At 38.8% G+C, this 23287-nt stretch overlaps 1 protein-coding gene across 1 annotated transcript; it reads right to left on the minus strand.

Moving 5' to 3' along the window:
* Positions 1 to 3302: 3302 nt before the first annotated feature.
* Positions 3303 to 21294, minus strand: STEAP2 (STEAP2 metalloreductase). Its single transcript, XM_072329328.1, has 5 exons — positions 21138 to 21294; positions 15552 to 16073; positions 13601 to 14128; positions 11834 to 11998; positions 3303 to 8175 (listed from the first exon to the last, which is right to left on the minus strand). The coding sequence occupies exons 2-5, from the start codon at positions 16041 to 16043 to the stop codon at positions 7891 to 7893; spliced, it is 1470 nt and encodes a 489-aa protein (XP_072185429.1). The 5' UTR covers positions 16044 to 16073; positions 21138 to 21294; the 3' UTR covers positions 3303 to 7890.
* Positions 21295 to 23287: the final 1993 nt, after the last annotated feature.

Below are 23287 nucleotides of genomic sequence, written 5' to 3' on the forward strand. Positions count from 1 at the left end.
AGGCCCCGGCCGGGCGGCTCTGCGCGTATCAAAACGTGTGATAGAGATACGGTTATATCACAAGTCTTTGGCTGCTGGGGTGGCTGATATTAACCTCGGTTTTCATTAACAACTAATTTTTAACTCCTGTGGCAACAAAGAAATATGGCAATGGGTTTATTAAAAGCTGCGATAGCTGTTTGAATCTCCTGATGGCTTTTATAAGAAAAGAAATGAAAGATAAGAAGAAAAAGCAAGAAAGAAACTTTAATGACTCCAACTATAACTAAAGCAGTTCTTGCTCTCTCTGCATGCTACACTCTCATATAATGCCTGACCTCTTCAGAAATATGTAATACAGGTTGTGTTTACTCCTCACATATGCTATACAGTTCTTCTTCCATCGTGGTGAAAAGAAATACACACAAACATGTGGAAAAACTTTACTGCCAGAGTGACAGAGCACTGGAATAGGCGGCCGAGAGAGGTTGTGGAGTCTCCTCTGGAGGTATTCAATAGCCACCTGGATGCCTACCTGTGTGACCTAATGTAGGGCACCTGCTTTAGCAGGGGGTTGGATCTGATTCTCTCCAGAAGTCCCTTTCAATCCCTACAGTTCTGTGATTCAATGATTCAACGTGAAACTGGGAGGTGCTGTTTACTCCTTTGGGGAGTCATCAGAGTTCAGAAGGCATCTGGACACAGGGTTTGGATTTGGGGTGATGCTGTGTGGAGCCAGGAGCTGGACTCAGTGATCCTTGTGGCTCCTTTCCAACTAGCTATATTTTACGATTCCGTAAATACCTCATGTACCCACCCACACTCTGTGTTTTGTAACAGTTTGTCCTGAATACAACTTCAAAACGACAGCAAAAACACAACATAGCATAGAATGAGAATTAAATCTGGAAAACACAGTGACCACTCTGACATCTCAAATCTCCCAACATTCTTAACAACACAGGTGATATATGGTGATGGGACCTGTAGGACATGACAGTGCATTCACCCAATATGACAATGCAGAAACCAGTCCTGGAGCTACTGGTTGATGCTTTTCCTCCATCCAGTTACACATATCTATTTTACTAGCCCTTCCACATGTTTTACTTAAAAATTTGCCATTTTGAATATATTCTCAGCTGAGGTCTAATATCTAGGCCTACAAGGGATGAAACAAGATTTATTTATTATTTGAAATTTATCATAGTAATGCCAACAGGTCTGCAATTATACAGTTTTTTGCATCATGCCCAGATACTTACCAAAGGTGTACACAGTCAACCAGTTTTAAGGCTCATGAAAAAAAAATACACCACGAAACAAAACAACAAAAAACTACTATTTACATTTATTGTGGCTTAAATGGTTTTAAGCTCTGCTGCTTTGAATGACAATCACAATGAGAATGTGACTAAACTGAGAAACATAGTCTGTAAATTATAAACTTAGGTCATGTGCCATTTGTTGGCTGAGTGTTCCAAAGATCATATGGCAAATGTTCATTAGCTCACTGTGAATCTTCTTCATAAATGAAGAAGAATTTGGATAGAAGCTACACTGTGCAGGTTTGACTTACAGGGATTCTGCTGCCCTCTGCAAACTGGCAAGTGTCCATTCTAAAAAGCCTGCAGTCAACCGTGAAAATATTTACTTAACAGTTTTCTACCTCAAACAACAGGCTTCCATTGTTTTTCATCACAGCTACTGTTTCGATTGGGAACAAATAATATTTGAGACATGAAGTCCTTACTCCTGAGAGTATTAATTCCCAATTGTTGACAACTAATCCTTACAAATGCTAGCAAAATATACTTCAAAAGTAAGCGATTTATATTTCTGTTTTAATTGAAGACATTATTTTGTTGTGAAATTGCAGCAGTTTTGTTTGTTGAGGTAGACTTCAATTACATAAAACCACATGACTGTGTATTCAAATGTGTGGGATAGCTGTGCATTAGAAGATTAAAGTTTTGTACCTAGTTCTGCCATCAATCTCCTGCTGACTTTGCTGAGTGCATTATTTTCACTCACAATCTTTATTTGCTCTTTTACTTATGAAGTTGTAAGCTTTTGAAATAATATATTTTGCAAAGGATACAACTTTCCTTGTGCTGCATCAGTGCATCAGGGGGGTCTTCTGCCATAGCTAAGTAATGTCCTTTTCTTGGCTGTACAGAACCTGTGAGCTTTTTCAAAGCAATCTATTCTGTGTATCAAACATGACGCCAAGCTCCTTACAGTACAGAAATGAGACTCTAAGAATCAGTCGGTTGAGTTCTTGTCTTCTTTTTCAATCTTGTTTCTTGTTTTGATCGGTAGGACGGGGAAAAAGAAGGGCAACAGGAAAGTGCAGTACTGTGCTGCCAGGCTTCCTGTGTTTGTCATTCACAGAAGAAAAAAAAACAAAACAACAAAACAAGCAAAGTGGTTGGCAGGACTCAAGTCTGTGAAGGCAACAAAATTTTAAGCATCTGAATTTACCTACGTATCTATCACAATGCAGCGTTTAGGTCACTATGTACTGTGCATTTGATGAGGACCTCCATCTGATCTGTTATTAACAGGAATTGAAGTAAGTCACAGTAACCAGAACTTAGATTTTTCCACAGTTTTAGTTGGGCAAAGGTACAATTCAGTGTTCCCAGCTGCTAATATAGTATCAACACTCAGAAAAACAAGCAGTGTGATGTAAAGAAACACAGCAAGATATTAAAGCAACTCAGAAGTGACAGATCTCTAGGGCCAGAAAGTTATTTTTATGACAGGCAGAACACGAACAGATATAAAATACTGTAATTTTTAAACATGTCTAAATTCTGTTGCTTCAAGGGAATGGCTTTGTTTGAGAGTACGGGAAAGCCATGCTACTTAATATGAAAGTAATGTGAATCATGATGGCTTCACTGACTGGTGCATCTTGATTTCTCTGAATTCAGAACTGTTTATGCTGCTGACCTCTACTTAAGCAGAGTGTCACCTCATACATATTATCTTCCTCTTTCCTCTTATGTTAGCATAGGCCTCCTAGGAAAAAAGGTGTATACTTTCAAAGTGAAGAACTGCAAAGTGGTTCACCTGTTTTTCTCATTTAAACAGTAATGCTTTCTCGCATGCACAGCCAAACCTAAGAGGTGTCTCTCCCTGCCAAATTACTTGTGCTCAGCAGTATCAATTTTGACACAGTTGTTTTTTGAATAACAAATAATACTGATAGTAGTATCTTTTTGGTAGTAGTAGTAGTGTCTTTTTTGCCCTCCAAACGTTAAGAGTACATTACAGTCAGATAAGGGAAATGGTTGTAATGTGTCGTGATGTGCAAATGTGTTGTAAAAGAAACAAACTGCTCTTTAGAATTTTACTATGAATTTCCATTCAAGTTCTACCTCTTAGAAAAGCTGTTAATCAGAGTACACATGTATTATAAAGGGAAGCAAACTGAATTTTATTATGCATAAGCACAGAAGAGGAAGCGAAATACCTGACATTAACCTTTTATTGATTTTTGTGTAAATCAGAGTCTATGGAAAAATAGGTAAAAGCATTTTACTAATATTTTATAATAGCCCTGTTCAGAGAAACAGCACAAAACCCCTGACAAACAGCTACAAAGAGAATACCGGGAAAATATTGCATATGGGAGACAAACTATGTTCATTGCAAGACATTGCCAGTGAGGCATGAAAAACAATATATAATGATAAAGATCACTGTTGAGGTCAGTTCTGTGTGTCACTTGTTTTATAGGCTGCAATCTAATTAATTCAAGCAGTATCATATAACGATGCAGTCAGTACTGCAACTTATTACATTTATAGAAAATACTACCAAATGAACATCCAAGAAATCCCAAACTTGGGCATTAAGAGATGTACTATCTGAAAGTAACTATGCATGTGCATCTACTACCACTGCATAAATTCACTGCTACAGCTGAAAATATTGCACTTACTTAAAAACTCAGTCTATCTAATCTTTATGCAGCTGATACATCTAACTTTGATTTAACAACATTCAGAGGAATACTGTTTCTTAACTATAGTCATACCTGTGAAGTCTATATCCACTTGGGAATTTTTTGCCTTATATTAATCAGTAATTTCCCTTAGTGCAAGTTGAGCAGCATGTATAGCTAATTGCATATAGACACACACAATAGTTTATAGCCAATTAATGCCAAATAAAAACACAAATGTACTTCCTTTCTCATGTTGGCACATCACATTATGCACAATGCTGGAACAAAACATTAAATGTGGCACCAATTCACAAGAACTATTACCACAAGCTGTGTATGCAAACAACTTGCAAAACTGAATTTCAAAACAGTTAATCTCTAAATAATTCAAAAACATGAGGACTTAATTAACTTGTATGTAGTTGCCACAGTTAATTGAATTGTAATATAAAATTAAAGACAGATATGGAATCTGGAATAGAACTGCATTCTAAACAATGCGAAGAAATACCTTCACATCCATAGAAAACAGACATCCTGTTGCTAAATACATAGAGGTTTCTACTTTCTAACATAACATGTAAAGCTCTGCATCACATATTAAGCAGTATTTTGTTTTTATTTAACAGTAATTAAGAGAAGTGAAGGTTGTTTTCACATTAGGCAGGGCATCCCTACCATCAGTAAACAATTTATACAATGTTACAGAGAAAATATTTTTATAGCAGCCTATTCCTCAAAATACATGTATATTCTCCTAAATAACTAAAGGGTCTAAATGATTTTATTTGAGTATACTTAGGCAACTGAAACTGAACTTTTAGCCTCAAGTGCCTTTCCAGTAACTCCTTACTTTAGTTCTCCCACAGAAACCAATGTCATTAATCATATGAATAGTTTCCTGATGTGACTGAACATATGCATGTGTAACCAATGCATGAGCATCCTTTTATTTCCAGACTTATGGTGTCTTGTTAGAGTGAATTGGTCCTTACAATAAAGAACACTACACAAGATTAAATAACAAGTCGTCTTCTTATTCCAGTTACAAATAAATACACGGCCTAACTGGAAACCATATGTCATATGACAGTGCAAATACCTAACAAAATGTCTTCACATACTGTATCTAAAAATATCATCTATTATTAATACTTCAGTATTTCAACCTTTCAAGTAAAATTGAACCACACTTTTGATTTTCAATACACGTAGTTTGAAGAAAGGAACAACATGTTACTATTCCCTCCAGACACTCCTGTCAGTTCAATATTTAACGGTTTTAACATTCTTGAAGAGGTCTAATGATGAAATAACTTTGCATAGGAAAGAGGGCAAATACATTTCTGTATACACTGTGAGTGGCTGCGTGATATATTACAACATATATTGACTTTGACATAACGTTCAACTACTACAGTTCTGCAACATTAGTGCTACTGCATCAAACAGGAATTAGACATGAATGATAATTATACATCCTACGGAATTATATAATTACTAAAGAAATAATAGCAGCACATTTAATTTGGAAATTGTCAACAGTAGAGGTTTCTACCCTAAATTTGTTGAAAGGTAGGAAATTCTACTTTCAGTTATACTGCTCAATTCTAGTGACTTTAATTAGGTTTCACGCACAGAACTGGGACAAAACGTAGCATGGTATTTATCTCATTACAGTTCTCCAAGACTTTGTGTGTTTTAATATCAGACACACATGCTGTTTTCTCTAGCATGAAATTAATAACAAAGAGTTGAAATAGCTCTACACAAACAATACCACAGGTCTGTGAAGATTAACTGCCTTTCAGACAACTCACAAACAAATATTCCTGCAGACACCTGGATATGTGATAATTAGAACCAAGAGAATAGTTGTATCAGTTGAACTATTTATGCTAATTCTGTAATTAAATTTATTTAAAGCAATGGAGCAAAAATGCTCAAGCTTTCTTTGTTTCCGTCTGTAATGGAATAAGAAACGCTGGCTAGGAAATTTGGTTACAGGCCTTGCAAAGCCTTCCAAAAATATACAGCTTCCTGTACTGAAATGAATTTACACACAGGCAAAGTAAGTTAGCAGTTGTAAATGACATTTGTTCTCCATTTCTATGAGAAAACTGGATTCCTACTAGCTTAGGCTCCTGTCTTTATGTAATAATGACAGGTTTTTTGCTAAATATCTAGTTTGATAAAATGGTATTGGGCTCATGTATCACATTTGTCACTGAAATAGCTGTATATTGGAAATAGGACGGTAACGTTATTACCCTGGTGAACGTGCTTGGAATTAAAAAGATCCAGCTGTCTCTTGATTTGCAGCAAACCTTGACTTGATGTTTGGAGAACACAGGTACTGCAATCAAACTAAAACTGTAGTACATTCTTGAGTTTGAAATGAAATTAAGAACAGCTAACAAACTCTTTAGATTTAGGCTACTGTAACTGGGAGCAGAATTTGATTCCAGATTCTATTTCCAGGGAGCTGTTGGTTTCATTATAGAAGTACTGAGATTCAAAGGATTGATGATATTTAAGGATAAATTCAACTTAAGTTGAATTTACTTAAGTACACTGTATTTCTGACAGGTATCATATTGATGACAAATTCTTGCAAAGAAATAGTAAGTGAAGACCCAGTTAAGAAACTCAGAGACTCAGTGCAAAAATAGTTAAGAAAAATATAATTTCATATATCCAAGGAAAATTTAGACCAATTCTCATTCATTAAAATAAAGGTTTTGCTAATTAAGACTAGCCTGAAGGTACATAAATTGGGTTTAGCTATTTTGTTAGAGTAAAACCTGACGAAGTAGTAGTAATAAACCATTTTCAATGTTCTTCTGAATCCCACAGAAGACATAAATGTCAAGTTTTAGAGGTAAAATTTCACTTATAAGTTTGAGAATAATCACTTTGTTTCTCAAAAACTCAGGCATATCTCAGAAACTTCTTCTGTTGTAAAAGTAAGACTATATATAAAAATAGAAGATTGTATTTACACCAAATGATACTAAGACTGTAAGACAGATTGTGGGACATTCATATATAAATAAAACTCCAGTGTAAATGTGATGCTTCCCTGTTGTACCAACATGTTGGAAGTTTCACAGTGAAAATGGAATTTTACTGTTGCAGATTTCTCATTATTTTCATTTTAAAATGTCTTCTGGTAGTTTAAAATAATAATTACATCAAAAAGTAGTTGCTTGCATATGTATCTGCAAGTCTTTCTACTCATCATGTATAATAATGCTTTGATTTCTCATTATATGACACACAGAAATAAAGAGATGCTAAGGTTTAAAATTCCATGGGATTCCTTTAAAAAAGCCCTAGAAGGTACAATACAATCTGCTTACAAGACGTATAATTTGGCCACAACTGAAATTGGCTTTGCATATTCAGATCATGGAATATTGTGAAACCACAAAAATAAATACACTGTACATGTGCAACACATCATTACAAATTAATTTCAGTTACTTCAAAATCTGAATGTTTGCTAAATTATTAACTCTATTAGTCAATATTCTGAACTCAGTAACCCAGAAGTGTGGTTTAAATGACAGATGCGGTAAAGTATGGTATTAAGACACAGCACTCTGACACACTCTCTGAGTCAAAGAAATATCCCAATAGCATCATTATAATGAAACATTATTGTGACACAATTGTGCAAAGGAGCATTAAAAATATCTGATTTCATGATTATCTGCCCTCTGTAATTAAAAACAAAGTATTTTGGTAGACATCCGAAATAGTAATTTCCTAGTTATAAATTTCTCACAACTCCATAGAGGGCTTGTATGTATGCCAAGCAAGTCCACGCTGACTTTACACATACATTGCATAAACTCCTGAAAATACAAGTTTATGACCAAAAAAAAAGCAAAACACAACAAAGAAAAACTCATACATCTGCAATAGTACTAACAAATAGTAGTCTACCATCACATCACAGTTATTCTTTCTGGAGAGAAATGTGGAACAGACCCACTTGTTTCTTCTATTGCATGGCTTTTCTCCCATCCTCTTCTAATTCTCCTTAGTTTCCTACTTACGCATGGCAGAAGCAAAATGATCTTACCTAGAATTACAATGGAAGGCAGAACAAGGGCAAGAACAAAATTTGGCGGTGTGTAAAATCTGTAATATTCTTCTTCAAAAGCTCTTTTCCATCCATAAATCAGTACATGGAAAGTACTTATGAGCAGAGCAACGTATCCAAGTGTAGACTTCAAAAAAAAAAAAAGGAGAAATTGGGGAAAAAAGATGAGAATATAGTACTTGATCCTTCATCAGATTGTCTTACCCATTGTTTTAATGTTTCTTTCAGACACTGCATTATGATGTCATACCTATGCATTACTTTGAAGTATCATTATGCGGTTTTAAGTTCACATTCTGAAAACTACAGACTGAATTAAACGGTGATTAAAAGCACTAGTATCTATAGGCTATAGTGAAAACCAAAATGAAAATAATGTTTGTACAAGCTGTAAGTAACATAAGCCAACCACAAGACATGTACTGAAGTAAGCAACAATCCCAGCAAAGTTACTGGAACAACATCAGTTGACTTTACAATTAATTTCTGAACTACGTTTTCACAACTATATAGGTAGATTGTACCAAGAGTCATGCTTTTTATGGAACAATGCCATTTTGCTGAAAGAGATCTGGGTTTTTCAATGGAAATTTTTATTGCTTCAAGAGGTGTAGTTTGCTTCTTCGTAACAACGAGCTTCCCTGCAACAACCTACATGCACTTGTCTGAAGTTAGCAGAAACCATTCCTTACCTTTTTCCATCCACTGGTTAATGAGAAGGAATACTGGAACTACAGGATTTGTGTAGAATGACACAAGGTAACAAAGCAGTTCATAAACAGGTAGTGCTGAATTTAATGTCAAGTAGAAGGTTCCCATAACACCCTGCAAGGACTTTACCATGTAATCTACAGCAAGCTGCAGAAGGTACCATATTCACAGTTGGACTTGATGGTCCTAGTAGGTCCTTTCCAACTTGGGATATTCTGTGATTGTCTGATTTGATGTGCTTTCAAATGACGCTTATTAGTACTGCTCTTCAGGCTTGAGTTAAAGTTATTAAGTCTGTCTTTCCCAAACCACTGCCAAAGGACAATTAGGCTTTGACTTCTGGGGGTGGTCAAACGATGAAAAACTCTATTCTCCAAAGCTGCTGTAATGACTAACTTGGTTGGGAAACATTTGTAGAAAGTCACCAAAACAAAGGATGTGTATTAACTGGATAGCGGGTTTTGTTTTAACTTCAGTAAAGAGAGAAGCAAAGACAGTCTGTCCTAAGGAAGATGTAGCCTAAGGGTCTGTAATACTGAAAGAATCATTGAATCATAGAAATATGGTATAGTTTGGGTTGGAAGGGACCTTTAAGATCATCCATTTCCAACCCTCCTGCTACAGGCAGGGAAACCTCCCTCTTGGCCAGGATGCTCACAGCCTCATCCAGCCTGGCCTTGAATGCTGGCAGGGCAGGGGCACTCACAGTCTCTGTGGGCAACCTGTTCCAGTGTCTCACCACCCTCACAGTAAAGAACTTCTTCCTAATATCTATTCTAAATCTACCCTCTTCCAGTTTAAAGCCATTTCCCCTTGTCCTATTGCTACATATCCTTATAAAAAAGTCCCTCCTCAGCTTTCCTATAGCACAAAGAATTCTTTCTGCTTCAAGATTAACCAATTAACCAGTGTCTAGGGACAGAAGGTCTGAACTAACCAATACTGTTTACAAGGATTAACTTGGATAAAAAGAGAAACACTGCAGATTGATGCCATGTTTGATAACTTGCCAATATGAATGTATTTGTATCTAATGGTCAAAGCGGAAGCTAGTGAGTACTGATATAAATGTTAAGAACTAACAGTACAAGAAAAATATGATGCATCTCTATACAGTTTTTTTGTTTGTTTGTTTGTTTTTACCTGGGGAAAGTTGCTGTATGCTTCTTTGGTGTTGCTAAGGCATGTGCTAATAGTATATACTGACCCACTCCAATCACTCATCTAATAGTTTGATTTCAAAGACAATCCTAGAGGAGCTTGTCAGTTACTGACAGTATTTTCTTCCAGTTGGTTCTCAATTGCCTCCGTCATTGTATTTCAGTGCTTAACTAGAAAGAGAATGTTCCTCATACAACTTAGCATTTTGTAGGCTTTTTTCTTTAGCTAGAGCAGACCTGTTGGACAAAGTTCCAATAAGGCCATTTATTCTAGTTTGCAGTTACTGCCAATGACTTTTCCAGAGGTACAGGCAAAAACAGCTGCCTTTGCAAATTGAGTAAAAGCTTGCTGTACGAGGCTGTGTCTTGGCTGGGAGACACAGGATGCTAACATCTTTTAGAGCAGAGGACATTTGAAAGCAGCAGAAAGAGATACTTTTCCTTGGCTGGTAAAATCACATTGGTGAGTAGTAGAAACAGCAGCTGAAAATGCCGGGAACATTCTTCCCAGGCTCTAGAATGGCTGCTGGGAATTGCCTTGGTTCCTGAGGCTGGAATTTTTGGAGCTACTGTCACCTGTGTTGTGAAATAAAGCTAGGTAAGATGGAAGCATTTACAAAATAATTTGGGATATCAAATGATATCCCAAAAATGATGATTTGGGATATCATGATTCTCACGCAACAACATTCTCTACAGTATTAGAAACACTATGATAGAGGCCTGTACCACTGTACATAAGGGTGATACCATTGAGAGTTTGTTCTACTGCAGCAGGGTCAGAAAACCATTTGCACTTGTGTATGTAAATAACATGCTAAGCCTAAACTCAGATTTTGACAGTAGACTCCAGGACTGAGTATATTTTAGTAGTAATCCTCCTTAGAGGAGGTCACACTCTTATTTTGATCAAACCGCATCTACTAAGATGAGCAAGCAATAGTGTGTTGTTCTCTGAGGAATGCTGAGGTGAGAAATTGACTGAGTGTGCTGACTGCCTGACTCTTTGTCTGTGAGATATGAAACAGAGCTTCAGCAACTATTTTGGCAGATTATCTCAGGAATCAGGACTACAGCTAGAGACATACTGATTTCCCCAGCCAAAAAAAAGCAACACTGAGATGACAGGCTGCAGTTTCAATGCTCATCCCGCTAATTTAGAGAAATGCAAACTCCTTTTACTTTAGTGGGGAATCACTGAAAGCCTCTTTTCTGATTGAGTAAATCAGACAACTTTTTCTAAGGAACAGTAACTACCTGAAGAATAACTTATTTATTACTGAAAAATTAAAGTACCACATAGTGGTCATTAACTTTAAGGAAATTTTAGTATTTCAATTTTTTATGTGCAGTTCAAAATGGCAAATGATCATAAATAATTACCTCTGTTAATTCTCTTTGACATGCAAAACAGAACCAATTATACCATCCTTCCAGAGAGAACAACTTGCTCCCAATTTGCCAAAACACTGATAATTTGTTGAAGTTCATCATTAAAATCTGAATTATTTTGCCTTCAATTACAGCACAAATAACTACAGAAAATACAACACAAACAAACATGTCTTTGTAGGCATATAATTATGTAATTATTATGTGGGTTTTGACTAAATCACACAAGCCAGAGATCTGGAAATCTGTGTAAGGAAAAATTAGATACAAAATCTGGGTCTGAGGCTGCAAGTCATGACCACATGATTGAATATGTATTTTGCACTGAAGTTTTATGTTATACAGCAGCAGTTCTGTTATCTATTTGCTGAATAAGGATATGTTGCTCTTATTAACTTACTAGATAGAAAAAACAACAACATGCTCTGATCGTGTTGCAAAGCACTTTTTGTAACAGTAATAATTATAATTAAAAAGAAATTCATGTTAACAACAAAAATCTATTATTTTGAAGTAACACACCTGAATAAAACTGAACTCCCTCCAGTTTAGGGCACTGTTGACTGAAGGGATAGAAGTCACTGCCAGCAAAGAAAGCAACCCAAGACTCATTATTCCAAAGGAGATATACATTTCAATTCGCCACACTTCTTCTTCATTCCAAGAATTTTCAATATTTGCATGAACCTGATGAAGGAGCAGAAAGGAAGCACTTCATTCTCCAAAATATTAAAAGCATCAACAGGAATTATTTTGCTGAGTAAATGTCTACAGTAATAGAACAATTATAAAATGGGGTCAAATATTTCAGAGGTTTCCTCATGTCTTGGAGAAAAACAACAATTTCCTTACTGTTGGTATTGGCTCTTCTTAGATCAAAAATATGTTAAGCGGGAAAACTAGATGAGTTGGCAAAAGAAAACATAGCATTACAACAATTACCTTATAAAAACAAGCAGTTCTACATTTCTGTATAGTGTGTAAGTATACTCTATACTGTAGAAAAGTAATCATATTCTTCTGACTTTGGAAATATATCTTCTATAGCATAAACGGATGAATCCACGGTATTTCAGTTCTTCACACTTGGAAACAATTTAGCATCATTTCCTCCTAGTGCTTCAGCTCCTTATACAAAAGCCAAATTTTTGCCTTATTCACTGTTGATATTAAATACGTTTGAAAATGTTCTGGTTGGAGAGCTTTACCAGAAAAAATAAACAGCTCAGGTCCTTAAAAGTTAAGATGCTTGGATATTCAACTATTTTTTCCATTTTAAGATAACTATAGTGATTTGATGTGTCTTAGAAGAGGTCCATTACGAACATTAGCAATTGAGATTTTTACAGTACTATTAGAAATGAGAGTTAGTAAAAATATCAGTAGATCCTTTACTACAGTAGACCCTTTACTACATATGAACAATCACAATTCCTCGCTGTTTTTCATAGTCTTGTTCTTTCTGCCTTTCTCTGAAGTTCAATTTCTCACTCCTTTTATAATCTGTGGACCCAATCTGCTTTTGTTCTGCTATTAGGATTTGATTCCCTTAATTTTTCTTTTTGTTCCATGTCATCTGTCTTTCCTGCAGATTTGATATGCTGAATGGCAATGCTGCTCTTCTGTCACTTTAAAGGTGGCAATAAGCTGACAGACAGTAGCATCAGTCCTTCTAAAGGAGGACACATTTGTTAGAGACTGTTTTAAGATTATGCAAGACCAGTTATTGTTCCTGGGAACTGTGAGTCAATTTCTATTGCCTGGAATAGATGATATTCCCAGAATTTCTAATGACCACGATATTTAAACCACTGGTCCAAGAACTTACAAAGTATCAGAATTTTCATTGCAAAAATGTAGATGTATTTATGAATATGATCATAATAATATCTACTCTAAGTACTTTTCCACATTTGTAAATGCACTAACCATATACATACATCTCCTGCACCTTAAAAACACACAAAGAGGATCTTGCCTTGAAAGTTTCCTTTGGTGTTGCTCTTACCCTGTCTAACCTACATTCTCATTGTATATATTAGTGCCAAAGATTTAAGTAGAATATATCCTTAATTCAACCCATTATACAAACGTGAACACAACCTGACATAAGGTACACTGGTATTTCTTTTGCACTTCCTTCTTACTAATTATTCCCTACGCATAAAATAACCCTAAAGATTTTTGACTGAAAACAATGGAAAAGATGCAGAAAATACGAATTTTGTATTAATGTATCATATATACAACCAAGGCATTTTTGGCTTACTTAGCTATAGATCAGCTTACCTGTTGATATGCCATATTGAGGAACAAGTACCGCTCTGATCTCCTCATAGGCAAGCAAAGGCTGTATGCCACGTGCACCACTGCAAAGAAAAAACTGAGCAGTCCAAGCTGCTTTCGACACTGCAGCCAGTTGTCCAGCCAAGGTGAAAATCGCCTGTACTTAGTGCCATAGTAAAGCTGATAAGCAGCTGCAATAAGTCCTGATAAATACACTAGAGAGAGTAATGTGATGGCGACAATTGGTAGAGTCTTGTTGACAATCTCGATGGGGATCTTGTAAAAGTCACTCTGTTGATTTCTCACGTATGGATGGATTACGTCTCTGATGAAGGAATAGATGAAGAAAAATGTTGCCAGACTAATGGCAATCACTACAGGCCCCTTCCACAGTGTGAAGAGTCGCAGAGGTAAGTTTTCAATCTCTCTTGAAGATGACAATGCCCCCAAATCAATAGGAATAAAACCGAGCTGACGAGCAAGCTCAGTAACTTGATGGCGAGCGTGAACATTGTTACTGCATATATAGACCTGTTGGAAAAGTCAGGTGAATTGTAGACACAGACTTACAGGTTAAAAACAAACTAACTCAACAAAACAGAAACAAAAAACTCAAACCCAAAACAAAACCAAAAATACCTCAACTATTAAACAGCAACAACCCTCTCATCCCCTGCCCCAACTGAAAAGCCTCCAGGGCAAAACTGCAGCACTACTGCTATCTGTACATGGCTTTGACAGATTTATCACCACTATAAGAAATATTTAATAAAAACAAGACTATACAGAAATCCAGCAAAGGTAAAAAAATATGCATACTTATTTAGCCACAGAGCAACCAAAATAGCATTGGCATTTTCTCGAAGTTGACAGTGAGGTGACTGTGGCACGTACAAGTAATCCACACACTGAACTGTCTCATACTCCCCATACTGAAATGCCTATAGGAATGGACTGAGCCTGAAACAATGGCTAAAACCATTTCCAAACTTTATGAGTCCCTTGAATGTACACTGATCTTAAATGACGACCCCAAAACAGCTGTAGCACAAACACAATGCAAAGCAGAGGACTGTGTAATCTCTAAGAATTTTTCCAATCATCTGTATTACAGAAAACATGAGGTTTGAGAGAAGACAGTTACTTATTGTGGCATTCTGCTCTAAAAGGGAACAAAAATAGTGCAATGAGATTATTGTTAAGATCATGCTAATTCAATATTGATTGCATACTACTTAAAATTTGCCTGAAGTGCCAGGGAACTCAGTAGTCTCCAGTAGTCACATTACACTCACCACTTCTCATGTAACTCTTGCAACTCACAAAGCTGTGAAGGACTGGGCTCTTGCATATCTTTATATTGCTTCAGCAAAGCAAGAAAAACATACACCCTCACCTTCTATGTGCAGGATGGATTTGGGGAATACACTGGGAAGGAATTTGAACATGATGTTCCCAAGCAGTTCTGGATCAAATGAATGATCACTTTGAAACATATGTGCCTCCATCTGTTCCCTCATATTTATGATATTGGGATATTCCAGGAGATAAATAATGGGTTATATTCTCTCTGTGGTTACACTGAATGCAAGCATTTCTAGAAGACTGGACTCAAAGCCTTGGGGTCAGGACCTCAGATTTCTGTGTATCTCTTTCAACAGTTCACCCCACAAAAAAAAAAAACATTTAAACTAGAATAAACTGGGAAAACTGCCTTCATCCTTTGAAGCACTGGAATATAAATTAACATATTTCCTACAGAAAACCTTAGGATCCTACTCTTCTTATTGTAGTCATTTTAACGTCAGCTAGCTGATCTAAGCTAGTACCTACATTCCTCTGCAATCCATAAAGACACACAGGCATCCCAGAGCACAATTTGGATCATTTATTCTGTACATGATTGTCACTTCATCTTACAAGCAAGTCAAATGAATACAAACACAATGTTTACCTGTCTGCTGGCATCCTTGGGTCCTAACTGGAGTGACCAAGCTGAAACAACATTGAATCCTTTGACAACTAGAGAATCTGGGAAAAGTGATGCCAAATACTCTGCATTGGAGTCTGGATATTGGTCTACTCTTGTATTGTTGCTGACATCAACCAGAATTTTACCGACGAGTAAATGCTTGAGGTCCCACAAAGACGTGTAGTGTTCTCTGTGAATAGCTACAAAAATGATGTTTGTTTTTGTTACTGCATCTTCATGGTGAGTGACGTCAACCACATGGGGAAAGAACTCTGCAGCAAGTTTAGGGTTTCTACTTCCTACAACAACGTGGTACCCACATCTGATCAGCCGAATGGTCAAGGATTTTGCAAAGTCTCCACTTCCAATGATGCCTACTGTGATCTTACTGGCATCCTTGATGCCATTGGCCACATTTGGTAGGAAAGTTTCATTGAGGTTCTTAGGGCTTCCCATCATAGAGATTGATTCCATACTTCTAAGACACCAAACCTACGATGACTTCTGGAAAAAAAAGCAGAGAAAGCAAGAGAAGGAAAGAAAGCTGCATCAGACATTTTTACAAGCCATCACAAACAACTCTGAAGCAAATTCTGTGGTTCTAATTTTCAGGTTCTATCTTTCCTTTCATAAAGTATGCATTAAACAATTGTTTTTTTTCTTGTGCTGTGTCACTAATCCAAGGAAGAGCACAAAAACATCAGAAGTTTTAATAACAGAGTTGTAGAAGTACGTAAGAATCAAATGAAAACAAAACCAAAACAAACCTAAAAAAAAAGTATGTGCAAATAAGTACATATATTATAAAAATCACACAAATTAATATCAGTGAGTCATAGAGATGCACAACTGCTTTTCCTGGTTAAAGAATTCATAATGCAGAAGGATTTAGTGACTCCAAATGTTCATAGGGAGTCAGTGAAGTCAGAGATTAATTAACAAAGACAGAAATGGGGGCAACAGGTTAGATTTCTTCATTACAGACTGTGATCTATTGAACAGAAAGTAATTCTTTACTTCCATTCCAAAACCCACATTTATCACACACATAAACCATATTCTTTCCAAAGATAAAAATCTGATTTAGAGAGACTTTGATGTGGGAATCCTGATCTTAGGTATAGTGCATCTTCGTTCTGCTGTCTATAAACCTGATAATTCATTTAGTTTTGAAAGGGGATTGTGATGACAGCTACATATTCTGGTCATCTGCATTACAGCAAAGATGATCAGTTTTGACAGCAGTCAATTGTTTATAGTGCAGTGCTATTCTGAAAGGGGATAAAAATAATGCAGTGATATTCATATACAATTTTTAAAGAGAACTGCAATGAGAGCTACACATAAGAAAAATCCACCCTGCAAATAACAGATACTATTCCTGTGGTAAATGACTGTTTACATGGGTGGATAGTAATAGGACAAGGGGGAATGGTTTTAAACTGAGACAGGGGAGGTTTGGGTTAGATCTTAGGAGGAAGCTTTTCACACAGAGGGTGGTGACGCACTGGAACAGGTTGCCTAGGGAGTCTGTGGACACCCCACCCCTGGAGGCATTCAAGGCCAGGCTGGATGTGACTCTGGGCAGCCTGGTCTGGTGGGTGGTGACCCTGCACAGAGCAGGTGGGTTAAAATTGGATGATCTTTGAGGTCCTTTTTAATTCAGGCCATTCTATGATGCTATGATTCTATAATGTTTCTTAGTTTGTCATGGCAAATCTCACAACAGTTTTCAAAACTATATCTCAACTTTTTTTGGGGGGGAACCCAATAAAGGTTATGTGGAAGACAAGAGGGTGAAATAACTGTGTCATCTAAAAGATCAATAATTCTGTCAGCACACAGAAACTCTTCTTTACACTTGAATAGATCTTGGTGTAAAAGCGTACATGTATTTTACAAAGAGAACTAAAACTTACTAATCTAAAAGCACAAGTTTAATTTAGGCCAGTTTTACTACTTGCATTGAAAGCCTTTGAAGACAGAAGTATCTACACACCAATTTCTGATGCAGGGTGCATTTCAGGTTAAGGATGGAGTGACCTTACATGGCACACGTTTCAAATTTCAAGCACTGCTGTGAGGTCCAGACATAATACTGCATCATCTATGACCTCCAACTTCAAATGAAAGAAAAAATGGAACTCTCAGACAGTGGAGAGGAACATTTTCCAAGGTTGACCATTAGATTAAAGACTGAACATCTCTAAGCTCCTTTGCCACAACACTCAGCAGACAATCTGCCAGCTCTGCGTCACATTACAGGCTGATTGAGTTTTGAACATTACATGACCACAAGAAAAAAAAAACAAAAATAAATACATTAGCAGTTCCCCTTCTATTCAGAAACAAAGCTTGTTTGTCCTTTGCCCATACAGTATATTAATTAGGAATAAGGCCCTTTCAAAGACTTTTTATTCCTGGCTGCTCCAGACGTAAGGAAACAAGAAGTACATCTTTCTCATAAGAATAATACGTATTGTTTGTATTTCCATTCAGCTACAGGAACTTATCGAAGTTACATTTATGGAGACAAGAAATATTTTTTTGTACTACCAAGCACAGCACACGGACTTGTTGACTAACATTTGTAGTGATGTCACTGCTTTCCCATCCTTCCACTTCTTTATGTAAGAATGAAGCTGGATCTGTGAACACGCAGATAAAGATGGATCTGAATGATATTCTTCCATCTTCAGCTGCCTCAAAATATCGACCCACAAAACCACCTTGTGCTTCTGAAGTGAATGGTCAATGAAATGATGAGAATAAGCATATAAAGAACATTGAGGAACTGTATAAATTATTAGGAGGTGGAGACAGCCGGCCTGAGACTGGCGTAAGGATGGTGAGTCCACAAAAGCTGGATTTGATTAAAAAATTATGCTGGTTTTTATTGTGGTATTTGATACTGACCAGGAATGAACACAAACCTCTGAAAGCTGCAGAATGTTACAACAACCACCATGACACAGACATCTGTCTGACTCTCTCACCTTTCAGTCTGGGGAACAAGCTGCCCACATGTATCCGATGGCAAGAAAAACAAGAGAAATTTCCCAAGGCCTGTTCATGAGATCACTAATGACACAGTTAGGTCAGGCTACCGGATCTGGCCATTTATATGGCTTAACCACGAGCACTGCAAGGGTAATGGATTCAAGGACACAGGCCTAACTGAATTTTCTGACTGGGCAGGGAATATAAATCCTGAAGAAAAGCAAATGAGATGTAGTCCATGAAAAGGTAATGGCAAAAAGAAATAGGTTTCACACAATAGCGAAAGGTTAGAAAGTCTCAAGACTTAAGAGAGGCTTTGCAGAGGAACAGTGGCAAAGGCTCACAGAAAATTAAAAGGAATACTGCTATAATTTTGGAGAAAAGAGCTCAAAAGGTACAAAAGCAGTAACAAATAAACACACACACACACACAAAAGATGTATGAAAACCACAAAACAACCCTCAGGAAGGAAGCATTCACATGAAACCACAGTTCTGACATAAGTGGTTTCTGCATTCTAGAATAGGAATAAGCTCTGAAAACTACTGAAGCAATAAGGAAAGGCACACTAGGAAGGCGTTAAGGGAAAACTTCAGGTTGCTTCTCTTCTGGGAGCTATGAACAGTAAAGGAGAATAAAGCTCCTTCTGAGCAAGCATGCCAGTAACCGGTGAGGGACTTCACCCACCCATCAGCTAGGAACACAATGTCCTACAACCATAAGAAACTGTTCTTCACAGGTGTAGAGGAAGCTATTAGAAGAACGTACTTCAGAAGGCACTTCTCAGTTTCTGAATAAAGGGAGAAACTCACTGAATACTGAGATTCTAAAGGCGAAAAATAATATGTTAAAGAGACCACAAAATGCATATTCTACAAAGAGATTCTAATAGTGAAACTTTCTGGCAGAGCTCATTAATTTTTATACACTGAAAAACCATTGACTTCTTTCTTGCCGCACAAACTGAATTGTATCCAATGCATGACCAAAAGTACCAGCATTTCTTGTATCCTGATGGGTTCACATCCAGGAAAATAATGAGAAGAGCTGCACTCTCATCAGCTGAGATATATACATCAACTGGATATGACAGAATACGTATGCGTTCATTGTATGATTACAGAGGTCCATTTCAGTTCATGCCATATGATGCGAATGTAACCACAAATCTTACAGAATATATACTGTGAAACTTGAAAAGGAATAGAAACGGAACTGCCATGAGAAAATGGGCAATGAGTACTATTCAGCCACACAGCAGCCTACTTCCATTTTTTGTCCAAAGAATCTACAAGGGGGATATGAAGGATTAGGACATGATGAATTGCTCCGCTGAGCTGGATTTGGTGCACTGTCCACAGTTTCATCATCACCTGCTCTAAGGAAAACTGAATGTGAAGAATGGAATAAACTTTACAGAATTTATGTTTTTATGAAAATAACTTTAGGGAACAGACAGGTGTGACTCTTGGGCTCTGAGAGATTATAGAAACCAGAGTTGGAAGTCATGGGAAGGGACTATACTCAATGTACGATAGCAATTCAGAGGTAGGAGTGTGTAAAACTGAAATTAATCTTGCAGGGAGGCAGAAGGTGAGGTAATTTAAGACAAAGATAAGATAAAGATTTTCAAGTCAGCAGGAACTTGTGAAATCCACCCTTGGTGCCTGAAGCAACATCTTTAGAATGCAGAAGGGACGCGAGAGGCAGACAAGTACCTATCTTAGAAGAGGAAAGGAGGAGGACTGAGGGAGCAAAAACTTGTTAGCTTAACTTCAGTCTTCAGATTTTCCAGCAAGTTGTTGAGCAACCAACTTGTAAACAGTTAGATGGCAAGCTGATAAGAAGTAGCTAATCTGGGTTGTTCAGGAATGGAATGTAAGAAAACCCATCTTTTTCAAAACGACTGCCCTAGTGGATACAAGAAACAGCAGGAGTGATACAAGTTTAACGTTTGTCCTTAGATAAGCCAAAGAAAACACGACAGAGCTATGCCAGCTGTGAAGAACGCTCTGGGAAGCGTAATCCCTTTAGGAGCAAACCGAACAGACGGAAAACCTGAACGAACTGCTGATGTGATTGAGTGCGTTCTGCGCCACTCTCGGGACAGCGGCGTAACGCGGAGCCCGGGGACAGCTGCGGCGAGCGGCCCGCGCCGGCCGGCCGGCCCCTTACGCTACCTCAGCTCGGGTGCGGAGCGGCCGTCTGCCTCAGGTGAGCGCATCGCAGCGCGAGGCGGGGCCCGGCCAGCTGTAACGACGGCGCTGCCCGTGACGACAGCGGCGATCCCGAAGCCCCTCGCTCCCAAACCTCCGCCCCGGCCGCCTCCAAACCCGGGCATCCCGTGGCACGGCAGCCAGGCCCGGCCGCGGCGGGCCGCCACCGCCAGCCACTGGGCCGACCCTCCGCGCCCGCACCGGCTCCGGACAGACCGTCACCGCCAGGCCAGAGGGAGCCCGCCCGGAGGTGCGGGCAGAGAGGAGCCCTGGCGGGGCGGCGGTGGGAACGGCCGGCCTGCGGAGGCGTCCGGCGGGGTCGCAGCCCCCTCCCGCGTCGGCCCCGCTCACCTCCGCCCGCCCGCCAGAGGAGCAGCGCCTCCGCTCCGGCTCCTCAGCCTCCAGCCCCGCAGTGCCGGGCGGGCGGGAAGGCGGTGCCTCCCTGCGCCGCATCCCGCCCCCTGCGCCCGCTGCCTCCGCGCTACGGCCGGGCGGGCAGCGAGTGGCGGCGCTTCGTGCGTGGGGTCGGGCCCGGCCTGCGTGGACGGCGAGAGGGCGCGACGTGCCCGTGTCTGTCCCCTCCGGCGGGGAGAAGGCGCTCACCGCGCTGTCCGTGCGCCCGCCGTGCCCTGCGCGAGCTGTGCCGTGGCGTAGCGGCGAGGTGAGGGGACGGACGCGTTCAGCTGTGTAAACGCAAGGCCCGGATTTGTTAGCTGAGGAAATTTCCAGTCGAGGGCAAATGCAGCTTTGGACAAGCATGGCTAATTTTCTGGTTTTCCTCCCGTTAAGCACAGCTGGATGTGTAACAGCGTGCAACCCCTCACCCTTTCACACTTAAAACCAACGCATACACTGCTGCATGTTGTTCACGTCTCAGCGAAGGGCTGACACGTGCACGGATGGAGTCATAGCCCTTCTGCCGCCCGCAGCCTGACCGTGTAGTCATGAAGAGACATATAAACCATTCCAGCATTTGTTTCAATAAATCACTAACAAACACGCTGCTGAGTTGGAAATGGGCAGAGGAACCTTTTAATTGTAGTGCAGAAACCACTTTTTCCAACAGATATTTTATGTTTCTCTGACACTGAAAATGCATATTTTTGAAGTGTTTCTTAATCTGCTAAAAACACGCACAGAAAATCTATTGCCTGGTTTTCCAAACAGTGTTTTCAGCTCCCAGGCTGAGGGCTGGTTCCATACTCCATGGAAATCACTGGAAAGGTGAAGTCCACTGACGGAAATGAGCTGGACCCTTCCCTGGTAAGGAATGGCATTTCAGCCTTTTGTGTGCTAATATCCCCCCTTTCTTTGTTACTGATTCAGAAGCTGTCATCACAGGCTTGTTTTTCCATAGCCAACAACATCTTCAGGAGTCTGGGATTAAAAGCTTTTGTCAAGCCAACAAATTTTATCAAAAGAAGAAAAGAGAATATTGCTTTCTGCTTTACTTGTGGCTGCTGCTCCTTATGTGCTGCTTCATGTGACACATGCAGACATCAAAGTATTTACTTTAAAATAGGCATATTCAGTTATGAGAGAAATTCATGCACCTTAAGATGATGCTTTGCATTTAATGAAATTGTCAGAATCCTGTACCACTCCTTTATTTGAATTTTAATCTCAGTGGGAAGGCTGTGATTTTGAATGACCAGCTGTCTGCCAGCTCAGACTCTGACCCTTCGTGCCTAACTTCTGTTCTTAGTAAGGTCATTCAGTGTTACCTCTCACCAACACATAATTTCTTCTGTAGCTATTTCTATATGTTAATAGAATTAGTGAATTAGATTCAAAATCAGTGTTAGTCATTAAATTGTGAGTTACATTATTGTAACATTGCTTTGCATCTTAATGTTGTTAGGCATCTCTACTTTCTTTTTCTGGTGTTTTACAGAATCGTATAGGATGTGAGGGAATGACTTGAAGATGCATCAGGGGAAGTTTAGATTGGATAGCAGGAAAAAGTTCTTCACTGAAAGAAGGCTTCCCAGAGAAGTAATCACAGTCCCAAGCCTGTCTATGTTCAAGAAGCATTTGGACAATGTTCTTAGGTACGTGGACAATGATCTTCAGTATGTGGTTTAACTCTTAGGTTGTCTTAGGAAACGGCAGTTGGGCTGGATGATCTGCATGGGTCCCTTCTGACTCAGGAGATTCTTTGATTCTGTGACAGAGAAAACCAAGAGTGGTCTTTGGCAACTGGACCACTGTACTTTTCTCTGTTTTGCTTTGTGTTTTGTTTTGAATGTGATCCTTCTGCTGCCTGTGTGCAAACCTATCCTGCTTTAGCTTTTGTGCATAGTAGCAAGCAAGAAAACCTTTTGAGTTGTTGTCATTTACTAGCCTATTTAAGCAGATACCTCTAAGTTGATATGTAGTACATTCAGACAGTAAGACAATTTGGAGAGAACTGGAAAAAAACAGCTACGGCCTCTCTTCCTGATACACTGAAGTTTTTGTGCGAGGAAAGGGTATTTACATACCTTCCATATATGTAAAAC

Source organism: Excalfactoria chinensis, chromosome 2, assembly GCF_039878825.1.
Source record: "Excalfactoria chinensis isolate bCotChi1 chromosome 2, bCotChi1.hap2, whole genome shotgun sequence".
In the NCBI taxonomy this organism is placed as follows: Eukaryota; Metazoa; Chordata; class Aves; order Galliformes; family Phasianidae; genus Excalfactoria; species Excalfactoria chinensis.